This window comes from Mesoplodon mirus (assembly GCF_964341445.2).
Source record: "Mesoplodon mirus genome assembly, chromosome: 8".
Lineage (NCBI taxonomy): Eukaryota > Metazoa > Chordata > Mammalia > Artiodactyla > Ziphiidae > Mesoplodon > Mesoplodon mirus.
The window spans coordinates 23,963,459-23,977,626 of NC_138984.1; the positions used below are offsets into that span (position 1 = coordinate 23,963,459).

The 14,168-nt window shown below is 35.6% G+C and overlaps 1 protein-coding gene across 1 annotated transcript in view; it reads right to left on the minus strand.

Annotated features, from left to right (window-relative positions):
* SPAG16 (sperm associated antigen 16) overlaps positions 1 to 14,168 on the minus strand; it is an 850,722-nt gene that overhangs the window by 710,831 nt on the left and 125,723 nt on the right. The window contains exon 10 of the mRNA XM_082631278.1: positions 13,346 to 13,473. Coding sequence (XP_082487404.1) covers positions 13,346 to 13,473 — 128 coding nt within the window. The remainder of the gene's footprint in view (positions 1 to 13,345; positions 13,474 to 14,168) is intronic.

Genomic DNA, 14,168 nt, shown 5'->3' on the forward strand with positions numbered 1-14,168 from the left:
AATAGTATTTTATTTCATTTTTCTCCTAAACGTGAAAGGAAAATTACACATCTATAATGTTTTATTGGGCTTCACAAATAAAACAAAACTTAGAATCAAAGTATTGAGTATAAATATTTTAATAAAAAATAAAAGTTTGGGAAAAATACACTATATTTTATATTAATAGATTAGTTCCTCTTTTTTATATAGCCTTAATCTATTACTTTATGTCTATCAAAGATGAGACTAGAATGAACATGAGACCCTAAAGAAAACACGACTTTTGAAAGGTAAGAAGTATCTCCAGAATAATTTAAGCTTGATGGTAGAAAATTTTTAATTTAAAATACAGTACTAGGAAAGTATTACTATATCAAGGATAAGAAATCCCAGAGAAAAATGAATCATGATATAAAGGCCTTTTCTAAGCAGCAACAATCCATTTTGATGTGCTTTGGGTTTAAAGAAAAATTTTAAAATAAAAGAAATAATAATTATACAGTAGAAGAACCTTACATTTGTTTCCTTAAATCAAATTTTGCTTTTAGAACTAGTTGACTTCAAAACACTACAACCAAAAATGCAGAATTAGGGGCTTCCTTGGTGGCACAGTGGTTGAGAGTCCGCCTGCCGATGCAGGGGACACGGGTTCATGCCCCGGTCCGGGAAGATCCCACATGCCGCAGAGCGGCTGGGCCCGTGAGCCATGGCCATTGAGCCTGCAGGTGCGGAGCCTGTGCTCTGCAACGGGAGAGGCCACAACAGTGAGAGGACCACATACCACAAAAAAAAAAAAAAAAAAAAAAAAAGTAGGATTATAGTTTAAGAAGACACGAAGTGATTTATTTAAATATATATATTTTCTGAATCTGGAAACAATGGTATTTTCTCTGAAATTGGCCTCCAAATCATGTTAGCTTTTGATTGATATTTCAAAAGTAGTGGCATTTGAAATTCATTCCTGCTCGAAAATCCAGGTCCCTACCTGAGCTGTCCATCCTGGTTTATTTGACATAAAAAGCTAATAACATCATATGAAAATGTTCTCTCCAGTCAGTCTGAATATAAGTCAATGTGTAAATATCTAAATACCAAATAAGATAGGTTTGCGTGAAAGAGACAAATTATTAAAAATAAGTTGAGCTTTGAGGTTTAAACTATGAAGAAAAGAAACAGTGCTATGAAGGGAATAATGTGGATTATTCCCTAGTGGATCAGTGAAGTTCTTTCTGTACGAAACATACCTGAGAATTATGTATGGATTAACTGAGCTCATTGTATTCAATTTTTCATTTCCAATTCACTAATTAACTAAGGCCAATTTCATTTTGCCACTATCTCCATGAAAAAGTGACTCTGTAATATTTAAAGTGACTTGTAATATTGCAGGTATATTTTTAGACCAAATAAACTTGACCTCGCAGTGGCATTCAAGATTATTGACCATGTCTCCCATTTAGTTTTCCATGACATACTGCTTTCTGAATTCAGTGGTCCTATCTGCCTATCCTTTTACTTTCTTCTTTCAAATTCCTTTTGACTTACTCATTAAATGAGTAATTCAAGCTCCATTTTAAGGTCTTCTACTCTTTTCCCTCTTTCCCTCAAACATTTCCTCCATCCTCATTACTTACTGTCATATATATATGAAGATGAATCACATTTTTAATCTTCAGTCTATTCTCACCTCTGAACTCCAGATCCATATTAGTTTGATGTCTCACAGGCACATACAACTCACAGGTATCACATTGACCACGTCCACCCAAACTTTATTCTCTGTGAAATGCACCACCAACAACCCATTTTGAGGTTTTACAGAGGACAATATAACAAAGAGCATGTACCATTTCTAAGAATAAGGGTATAGTTATATGATCAACATCTAAAATATGCTTGTTAGGGCTTCCCTGGTGGCACAGTGGTTGAGAGTCCGTCTGCCAATGCAGGGGACATGGGTTCGTGCCCCGGTCCGGGAAGATCCCACATGCCGCAGAGTGGCTGGGCCCGTGAGCCATGGCCGCTGAGCCTGCGCGCCCAGAGCCTGTCCTCCGCAACGGGAGAGGCCACAACAGTGAGAGGCACGCGTACCGCAAATAAATAAATAAATAAAATAAATTAAATTAAATACGCTTGTTATTCTATCCATTATACACTCAAATTCCACTGAACATCTTTTAAGTTATAACCAAATAGAAAACTATAAACCATTAAAGGGCAATATATATTAAAACTGCTCATCTCTTTTTCTTCTCTGTTTTTGACCTTAATTCTTATAATTGCACTAAAGATTTCAGGCAAAGGTTTAATAAGTCATAGTGAATTCTTCGGAGATATTTATGAACCATGTTTATGATGTGGTAAATATTTTGGTCTCCTCCACCCAGAAATATTTATAGAAAATATCAACAGTCAGTCAAAGGCTGCGGGAATTCTAATTATTACTTTCATTTATCATTTAAATTACTGGAGAAAAGCACACAATGTGATGGATACTCTTTCTATTTAGTAAGCTTAAAGTGTAAATCGTTTATTTTTCCTGAAGATCTTGCTCCAGTCAAATGAGTAATCTACTTCTCTATCTAAAACTGTCATTTCTTACAATGCGTTACTGTTACTTTTTTTTGAAATGAAGGAGTAAAGAATGATCAGATCTGAAAAAAGACTTAGTTCTAGAATCACAGAGGTTAGAGCCTAAGCAGATGGCAACAGAGATTCAGGTGGGACAGCAAGTCATACTGACCACAAATTAACCCAGTTTTCAGTCAAACAGCATCAGAATTCAAAGATGAATCTCAATAGGTGTACAATACTTACAGGTCCAGGTTAGTAGTTGAAGAATGGCTTAACTCTATTTTTGTATGTAAAAGGGGCCCTGTCTCAGGTCACTACATTGGTGAGAGGAGACCCGGTCAGAGGAAGAGGATAGAGACAGCAGATAGGCAGAACATCTACTGAGTATATATCATGCTCCAGGAATAATGCCGTGTACTATTATGTAGACCATTTCATTGAATCCTTACAGCCTGGGGAGTGTTTTCTTTTTCTTGATCTGTCCAGGTCATAGACCAATGTCCTGAGTACATTTGACAAATGTTGCCAAATAAATGGCTGCATGCATGATTACCTGTGGCAATTTTCTTTTTACTACACAATGCTAAATATTACAAGAGGACCTTCAAACTTAGTAACAGAGAAAACACCCAGAGACACTAGTTGGAACCCATTGGAATATACTACAACTTGGGGAACAAGGGACTGGTTAGCACTGATTACCATGAAACCTAGCAGAGATGGGAAACTGCATTATGTAGTTGAGACTTGTTCAGCATCCATTCCTTTTAACAACACCCAGGCTTTTTATTTTTTTTTTGGAGCCGTCCACCCTTTATTATCAGCTATGTGGACTGATACCATCCCCATCTTAAGTACTGATTTTTTTATATCAGGATAGTGGCCATTTTCCTCATCACAATATTCAACTATGGGATGGCACTTAATCCAACCAGTCAATGAGACACAGGGTAGTACTTGCCTAAACTTGCAGGAAAGAGAACTTCCATTCTCTTCCTTTAAGAGCTATGGAAGGAGACCCTTCCCTAGATGGCGTTGTGAAAGAATATGAAGTCTAGAACCACTTCAGCCATTTTGCTCCACTGAAAGGAGAACCTGGAGTCTGAGGATAATGCTAATACAAAAGGCAGAATAAACATAAAACAGTGAAATCAAGTACTTAGTGATATTTTTAAACACTGAATTAAGCTTGACCTGAAGTCACTCCTACTTCTGATCTCAGTTTATTGATCCAATAACTCCCTTTCATCTTTTAACCAATTTATGTTGTATTTTTCAGTCACTTTCAACATAAAGAATCCCAACTTATACTGGTGGCAGATGGGATCTCAGCATGGCTCAGCTGATAAGTAGTCTCCAAAATGGCCATCAGGAGAGTTATTTAATGAGTCCCAGTGCAGAAACTGACAGGGTGACATCAAGTGATACCTACATTATAAGTGGATAATATAATTTTAAAAGTTGGCTATACGCATAGCACAAGGAGATCAGCTCGGCACTTTGTGTCCATCTAGAGGGGTGGGATAGGGAGGGTGGGAGGAAGATGGAAGAGGGAGGATATATGGGGATATATGTATATGTATAGCTGATTCACTTTGTTATAAAGCAGAAACTAACACACCATTGTAAAGCAATTATACTCCAGTAAAGACGTTAAAAAATAATAAAAATAATTAAAAAAATGAAAGTTGGCTCTAGAAATATGACTGCACACAAAATTTTCACTCAATCCATGCATTCATTCCTTCAACACACACCAGGCGCCTCCTGCATGTCAGGGGCTATTTATGATCAGACACGGTCTGTTTTCTCAAGAGTCCTTGCTGAGGGTTTGGGAGACATAAACATATAAATATATCATCTTTGGGATTCAATAGGACCTGTTCTATATGCCCCTTTATTATATTATGCATCTAGTACCAAGAGGGCAGAAAGGAGATTTGATTTATAGGTGGGGATTTCTTTAGGTTTCTTGATATTTACAAATAGAAAAAGGTGGGAAATGCATTCCAGTCAAAGGAACATGGCTAAGACATGAACATCTGAAAAGACTTCATTGAGTCTAGAGCATAGTGGTATAGAGGCTAGTGGTACAGTAAGAGATAGAAAAACAGGCTGGAGCTAGATTTGGAAGAGCCAAGTGTGTCTTGAGGGCTTAAAATATAATTAAAAATTTTAAAGCAGAAATAAGGTATCAGATCATTTTAGAAAGATTACTGTAATGGCAGTAAAGAGGATAAATTAAAGTTGAAGGAAAAACTGGAGGTAGAGACACCAGTAGGAGGCTGTTGGGGGAGCCTAAGTGACAGTTGATGGACTGTGAGAAATGAATAGTGCACAACTCATTTTGGATACAGAACACACAGACTTAAGTGACTGACTGAATGTGATAGTAAGTGGTCAGGAGGACCTAAGATTCACAGATCATCTTAGGTAACTATATGGATGATAATGAATGATGCAAACCAAAATGAGAGAAAGAAGGTGAAAGTGGAGAGGAGGGGATGGAAGAAGAGTGAATTGGCTTTGAGAACTACTAAGTTTGATGTGCTCACAAGACACGCAAGTTGAAATGTCCTATTTTATGAGGTACTCTGAGTTACTAGCGATTGCCTTGGGATGATGTCAGTAATTTTAAATTAAGGTTGGATTCAAAGTACAAATATTATTACATATGTTGGATGTATAAGTCTAATAAAAAGTTTTATTATTTCCCTTAGATTATAAAACACTATTGATAGTGGCCACATAAAAAATTGCCAAAATTAGTTTAAGATTTAAACCTACTGGCACAAGCACTGATATTTACAGCTCATTCACCATATAACTATGAACAGTAAGAAAAAAATAAATTATGGGATACCATTTCATGTGCATCAGTTTAGCACGGATTAAAGACAAGGTCTTGGCAAGTTTAGGTGAGACACCCCAAGTAATGACAAAAATTGCTGAAACCACTGATTACTTGTACTTCATCAAATCTTGTCATCTCTAACTTTTAAACTGAATTATTAGTATATGTGTGAATATGATATAGTTTGAAACACTAAATAAATTGTTAAAAAGAAAAAAATATATTGATACTTGTCCTAAACCATCTTGCCTGACATTCTGTATTACAAAGATTAACCTTTGCTTTTAACTTCCATTTCCCTTTCTATTACACAGTAGATAATAGGAAATACTAGTAAGCAGCTAAGCAAGAAAGTAGAGTGAGAGATAGTTTCCATATTCATTGGAAAATTATTATTGCATTATCATTCCATGAAATTTGACTTTCCTCATCATAATAATATACTCCAGAAAAAGTTATATGTAAAAACTGAAGGACTAGTTGTTTGTTTGTTTGTTTTCCAAAAAGTGAAGTTATGTCCTAAGGGAGACTAGCATAATTTCATTTTTACCAACCTTAGTTAATAAGTGGGATTTTTATGCATTGTTGGTGCTACACATAATTGCTATATATAATTATAATATGTCCAACAATACCTTCTTGTAGGTCACTGTGGTTATTATTATGGATCTAGATAATTAAAACAGAATGAAAAACTGTTATAGCCCCAGAAGGGTAACTGTTGGTCTCTCTGTGAGTCTATGCAGCACTGGAACTGAAAATGCTTTGTGCATCATCTGTGACCAATGAAAAGACCTTTCCATAATTTTAGCTGTAAGTTGATCCACAAAACAAATCAGGGCACCTTCTGGAAGATGACAGCTGCTCAACAAATCCAAAGTGCCTAAACAAACTTAACTTAAAGCTGAAGACAGATACGTGCAAAGGCACTAAAGACAATCTGAAATAAACTGAAAATCTAATCTCCTAAGTAGATGATGTATTTATTTATGGAACACACCTAAAAAGATAAATGGGTCATAAAAATATATGTTTACATTTACTGTAAATTCATGTGCCTTTTCCTTCTTAAAAGTTTGGGCCATAAATATTATCATTATTTAATGGAAGCTAACTGAATACCTTAGTACTTTGACAGTAAATTACAAAACCAGCAGAATATATCTTTATATTATAGAAAATATTTTAAAGTATTCTGTACACTACTTGTAAGAAATGATTACACATATATTGCTTGTCTGTTTGAGGATAAAAACAGCATAAAAATTACACTATGACTTAAGCTTATTACAAATATACATTGTAAAATACCAGTTAAATGTATAGTTATAAAAAGGATTTAATATTTAATTTGGAAACTCACATTTTAGAATATAATCATGGTTTCTTATGAACATATATAATTTATAGCCAAAACAAGATGAGAAATATTGACCCATGCTAAAAAATTACATTTCTATAACACCCATTTTTTTGCATTAAAAGCTACTTAGTCACTTTTTCCACTTCTGGTGACTGCTTCCATGGAAGTACATGAAATAGTACTGACATGAACCTAACTACTTGCCAGGGAGCACACATAGCTATGAACTGTGTTCACAGGAGAATCTAAGGGTCCCATCCACATCTAAGTACACTTGGAAGTTTAATAGGCCTCCCAAACTTAACATGCCAAACCCCACATTCCAAACCTGGCTCTCCCGTAGCCTTGAAATTAATGGCCACTCTGTCTTCATTGGCTCTGACCATAAACCTTGAAGTCAACCCTAATTGTCCTCTCTCTCACCCTACATCCTGCCAACCCAAAAATCCTGCTCACTCTCTCATCAAAAAAGAAAAATCTTACCACTTAGCCTCTGTAACACTATCATCGTAGGCCAGGAAATCTTTACAGTTCTCTTGAATTATTGAAATAGTTCCTAACTAGCCTGCCAGCTTCTACCCTTAACCCCCATTGACAGTCTAATTTCCATACAGTAGTCAGAGCATCTTGTTGTTATATAAGCCAAATTGCATAATTCTTCTCAAAATCCTCTAATAACTTTCTAACATTCTCAGAATAAAAATCACAATCCTCTTTACTATGATCTATAAGGCCCTAAGTCACACTCCCTCTGGTCCCCAAATACCTAACTTAGTTTTCTCCTCCTCTTCTGCAAGCTCACTTACTCTGTTTATACTGGACTCCTTGTTGGAACATTTTGGACATGTTCCCACCTCAAGGGCTTTGCATTCATTGTTCTCTCACCTCTAACCATCTTCCTTATTCTCTGCATGTCTCACTTCCTCACCCACTTTAGGTTTTCATTATGTGTCACCTTCTCAGAACAGCTCTGGCCTCTGTGTTTAACCTCAAGCCACCCTCTATTCCATTTCCCTCTGTCTGCTTTGTATTTCTCTATAGCACTATGGTCATCAAACATACTATAGCATATATGTGTTCACTACTGGTTTATTACTTGTTCCCTGTAACACATGTAAGCTTCCTGGGAACAGATTTCTATGTATTTAATTAACTGTCCAGAGTAGTGTCTGATAAATGCTCAATAAATTTTTGTAGAATGAATGTGAAAGTACCTTCAGCCTGTTTTTTTTTTAATTCCACTCATCGTATAGAGCCTAACTCATCCATTTTCACAAAAATATAGTGCATTAGTCAAGGCAATTAAAGCACTACCTCACACAAAGCATGATGAAGGTTGGAGAACTCTCCAAGCACACATGACTCAGAGGTCCATGTGCCTTCTAGCACACAGTTTGTCACTTTCAAAGTCCTCTGATTCCAGCTATGAGGATGAAGTCAGAGACAGCAGAGAATCCCAATGGAAGTCTTAAGGGTTAACACACTTCAGAAGACTAGGAGATGAGATCTTCCAGTGGGCCCAGGGAGGAGGAAACTGAATTGGTGAGAATCTAGCCAGTCTCTGCCACCCATAAACTAGAAAAATACTAAGATTTCATGTACTTTTTCATTTTTATAAAGTACTTTAAAATTTATGCTGCACGCCTACTAAAAACCACGGTGGAAATAAAGTAGAATGATAGGACTGAGAGTAACCGGAGGAATGAGGAGTAAAATATTAGTCACATATTTCAGGAACTGCCTCTCCAAGGAGGTGATATTTGAGCTGAGATTTTAGAGATAAGAATGAGCCAGGTGTGCACAAACTGGAGAAGTAACAACACAAGTAGAGGGAAGAGCTAGTGTAAAGACCTGGGGGCAGAGAGAAGTGTGGCATGTTTGCAGAATAGTGAGAAGACGGGGTAGCTGAGAGTCCTGGGCAAGGGAGCAGGGGAGAGCATGTGGTCAACACAGTGGGAGAAGGGCAGGAGTCCCAACTTGCAGAGCCTTGTAGGCCTCAGTAAGAAGTTTGGATCTTACTTTAAAACAAGGGGAAGACAGTATTGTAACAAAAGTAGGGAATCTTATCTGATTTACATTTTTAAAAGATCAGTTTGGCTATTGTGAAGTAAGTGAATTACTGTAGGGTAAGGTGGGGTGAATTAGTAGGCTTTTGCAATAGTATGAGAGATGGTCATGGTAATATAGATAGATAGAGAAAAGTGGGAAAATGTAAATATGTTCTGGAGGAAAAGCCTATCAGACTTACTCTTAGATTTAATGGTGGGAATTGCAGGGTGAGAGAATGAGTAGTTAAAACTACTCCTAGGCTTTTAGCTTGAGTCAATTCATATAAGTTTACATTTTGCTTTTGCAAAAATGGGGAAGATCAGGAGACCCATTTTTCTGAGGGAAAACAAGAGTTCTTCCTGAGCATGATAATTCGGAGAAGCCTATTCGATATTCAAACTCAAGAGAGATGGCAATGGTAGAGATATTCCCAAGGTGATTATCTATCACTATATGGGGAGTGTTTAAAGTCTGAGCTTGGAAGAGGCCACCTGAGAAGGTGTAGACAGTGAAAAAATGAAGCTCTGAGGCTGAGCCTGGGGCAATCTATCAACTGGAAGTCTAGCAGAAGAGAAGCAGCCTGCTGAGAAGACACTGAGCAGGACAGCCTGGAACTCAGCAGGAAGACCAGGACCATGCAAATAATGGGAGTCAGGAGAGTAAATGCAGAGGTGGTGGTTGTATTGACTGCAGCTGAGAGGAGAAGAAAACGAGAACGGAGAAGTGGCCACTGGTGGTGGACACGGAAGCAGGGAATGACTGACAAGAGTTAGTTCCAGAGCAGAGGAGAGGAAGGGAGCTCCACTGGAGGGGAGAATGGAAGAGCAAGTGGAAGCTGTTAGTTCAGTCAGCAGTACTGCCAACTTTTTTAGTGAAAGTGAGCAGAGCAGCTTCTAGGAAAACAGCATAGGTTTGGTGGGGGGTTGTAGGTTCAAGAAAAAGTCTTTTTTTTAAACTAATAGGAGTTACTGGAGTATATTTTCTAGGCTGATGGGAACCATCCTGTGAAAGTAGGAGAAAGACATCTATCTCAGAACTTAAAAACTCTGTTAACTAATCTGATTTAAAATCCTTCTGGATCTTCAACCTATGAAACTGCACTCTATAAAACTGCAAATTAGTAAGAAATTAAATTTTTCTTAATTATCTGGAATTTAATATGCATTTATTATGATCTTGTTGGAAAAACATAGTAAAATAAGTTTTAATAAATCTGTGTTTTCCAGGGAAAGAACATACAATTAAATTCTGCACTTAAACACAATCTAATTATTTTAATATTTAAGTTTAAAGCAATTATCCTATGTCAAGCTTGTCAGGGGAAAAAAGTATCTTGGCCAAACTCATAGGTTATATAGTTGTATGTTACTGACATACCTGTATGCTTGACTGTAAAAATAGAAACTATTTCCTTGGGCTTTTTCTATAAAATACCTTGTGGATCATTCACTGTTTTATGATCTGCTTTTGAGTTAACCAGACCTGATACAAAATTTTTCTCTGTGTTTCTCAAGGTCTCTGAGCCTCATCTGTGTGTGTGTGTGTGTGTGTTTGTGTGTGCAAGAGAGAGAAAAATATATATATATATAGAGAGAGAGAGAGAGAGCTGGGGGAAAAAGAGTGGAATCTTGGCTTTGAAAGATGCTTTGTAAAACAGTTTATTGTTATTATTGATATTCTTTCATGATCATTGTCATTACTATTATTGTTATTTTGATGAAGTTAAGGAACCTATATACCACAGAGGAAGAACTTTATTTCTACTGATGGTAATTGAAAAACAAAATAAATAAATAAATTCACAGTTACTTATAAAACAAAAAACATTTTTTATTCTTTAAAGAAACATATAATTGAGTCAATAAACATTATACTATTAAAGACCTATAAAGTACCATAAAGACCTATAAAGTACCAAACCTCTGTGTGTGTATATGGGGTGGTGGGAGCGGGGTGATTCAGTTTTAAATTAAGAACAGAGAATATGAAATTATTGAGAAACACTAGAAATTTACAGTTGAATTTTATACTATGGCTAGTTAAGGATTGGTAGTATAGAATGAGAGTACAGAGAAAGTAGTAGAATAAAATAGGTGGGAGAGAGAAAAACAAACCTGTGACCAAGAAGAAATGGTGGTATAACGAAGCAGAAACTGAGACACATTGGAAAAGAAGAAACAGGCAAAAAAAAGGCCCAGGTAAATGAGGTGGCCCAAAGTCACAGCTTAATTTTCCTTTGAGGTATGTTACACTAGAAGATTAGTGATTAGTTTTCTACTCACAATTCTTTTTTTTTTTTTTAAACTGCCTAACTCATAATGCTAGAATCTTCTCTCCTCCTGGGCTAACTAGTGAAGATTATGACAGAGAAATTATTCCCTGGGTTGCAGTAGTAGTTATCAGGGCAGCTGTCTTTCCAAAGTCTGCAAATAAATTAAGCTGGAATCCAGACTTTGTTTCTGACTAAAAGTCAAACGTTTCCCTCTTTCTTTTCTCCACATTTTCATTTAGTAACAGCTTTTCCCTTAACCTCCACTTAATCGTTGGTCAACATTTCCCATTCTCTCTGTAAAACACTCTGGCTTGTGCCAGCAGTGCCCTGACTGCTCAGAGCTTCCAGACCATGCCCCAGCAGACCAGCACAAGCCACTGCCACCAGCTAAGGTCCACTATCACAAAAAGTCAAAGGAGTTTGTTACTAAACCTCGTAAGCCAGTTGCGTTTGCTACTATAATGTAATTAAAAACTAATCAAGGTGATGAAATGTAAGTGTGATAAGCAGAATTGCTATCAATGAAAATTAAATTAATGCCATGAAAATGTGAGGAGATCATCTTCTAAGCATCTGAAGTTCTTGTTTCAGATTAAGAAAATCATAAAATTGAAATTGTTAGTGATGCATTATTGGTATAGCTTATGCAAGAAATATGATGTAGAATTCCAATCAACAGTCACTTAAAGAAAGAAAAAGCCACGGCCTTACATCAAAAGACTGGCATGTGCATGCAAATGAACTGTTTTAAGTTGAAATAGAATACTTAAGGTATGAATGTATCATTATTATGGTTTCTTTTACTAACAGACCTTTTCAATTCATTAACCTACTGGTTTTGGTCATGGCAGAGTCTTGCTACATGAAAATAATCAAACAAGTAGGTCTTAGAAAGTAAATTATACATACAGTCATCAAGAGCAAGGTAAATTTTGCAAAATAAAACAAAACAAAACAAAACAAGAAAAACCTCACCACAGTTAAGTGTAGGTTATTAGAGTTGGTTAACATCCTCTTCTGAAACATTTTTCCTCATTAAGTATAAGAGGAGCAATTACATAATGTTTGCTATACATTTTTGTACAAATTTCTTAAAAGTCAATAATATAAACTTGGGATTATATGAACAGATACAAGAAAACAATATTACTTACCTAAACCATAATCAAAATGATGTATCCATGATTATTTACAAAAGCTGACCACTTAATAAAATGTTAAAGTACCATAGAAATCTATTGTAGAATGTATATTTACTGATTCTCCACAGAAATATTTTTTCTCAAACACTCTGAATAGGAGTAGTATAAATTTTATAAGATTTAATATATATGGAATTTAAGAAAAAAAATGTCATGAAGAACCTAGGGTAGGACAGGAATAAAGACACAGACCTATTAGAGAATGGACTTGAGGATATGGGGAGGGTGAAGGGTAAGCTGTGACAAAGCGAGAGATTAGCATGGACATATATACACTACAAAACAAAATAGATAGTGGGAAGCAGCCGCATAGCACAGAGAGATCAGCTCAGTGCTTTGTGACCACCTAGAGGGGTGGGATAGGGAGGGTGGGAGGGAAGGAGATGCAAGAGGGAAGATTTATGGGAACATATATATATGTATAACTGATTCACTTTGTTATAAAGCAGAAACTACCACACCATTCTAAAGCAATTATACTCCAATAAAGATGTAAAATAAATAAATAAATAAATAGATATAATGTAAAAAAAATAAAAATAAAATGTTTCCTATGAATGTAAAAATGCAGATGCATAAAACTTATTAGCAAGTAATAAGTTTTGCTTTTAAACTGATGTGATTATGGCTCACAAAACTATGGTCCTCAAAACAAAACAAAATAATGTGTTAATGTGGAAAAAACCATACATTGATAAAATTTTAAGTAAAATAATCAAATGAAATGCATAGTTGCTGAGATCCTATTTTTAAAACAAATCCTACAAACCTCTCTAAAAACAATCTGTGCTTTATTTTAAGCCAGAACTGCAACCTCTACATTAAAAATGCACAGTAGTGCACTTAGGCTGTACTGCCACCAAGTGCCTAAACCAGTTAGTTTTGAGAATCTTTCAACAGCTTTAAGAGGATTCTTTCAGTGTTATAAGTAGCAATTTCAGAAACAGGCTAAGAGCAAAACACTTTAACCATATACAGCTATAAGAGCATCAAAATTTAGACATGACAATAAAATCTCAAAGGTATTAATAAAACATCAAGAATCCTACCAGCTCACTGGAAGTTCGTGAAGTCTAAATATGTTATTCAGCTTGTAGTCAAATTTTTCTGGACAAATATTTTCTTTGCATAAACACAGGTTTGGATTTGGTTGCATGTCAGTGGGAAACACTGAATCCTAGAGAAAAAAAATATAGCAAGAGTTCTGTGTAAAATAGACAACTCATTGCAAACACTGATACAGTTTTATTTAATATATTAGAACATAAATGCTACTATTATAATCCATCAGGATTTACCTTAAATACCTTATTCCTGATTTTAGTTTTGAGAAAATATGTAAAAAACATAAAATTTTAAATAAGGCATATATCTACTTACATAAATCTAAACTGCATACTACATGGTAAAAATTACTTGAAAAAAATCCCCTTATTGAATTACAATGAAGCACAATATAGCATTGTCTTATATTATTGGTCTATTGTCCTTTTGCAATAAGTTTCCACCCCCAACAGTAACATCAACAAAATCTGTGATTATTTTTATACTCCTTTTGTTCTCTATAAATGGGGAACTAAACATTTAGTTTAATTGGATAACAAAAAAACATTTATTAATTGATAATTATGGTTTTCTTTAAATCTGAGGACACAGGGCTAAATTAAAGGTACTTACTAAAGATAAAAAAATTTCTGTCATAATCATTTTAAATCTCACATACATTAGAATCGACATCTGCCATGTGTTGGTCATTTCCCTCCCCACCCAGCAAACTCTAATGAGAGATAAAAGATCATTTTCAGCCCATGAGAAAGTGGTCTCTCCTCAGTGGAAAGAAGACATGCTATGAATAGCACTTAATTAACACTT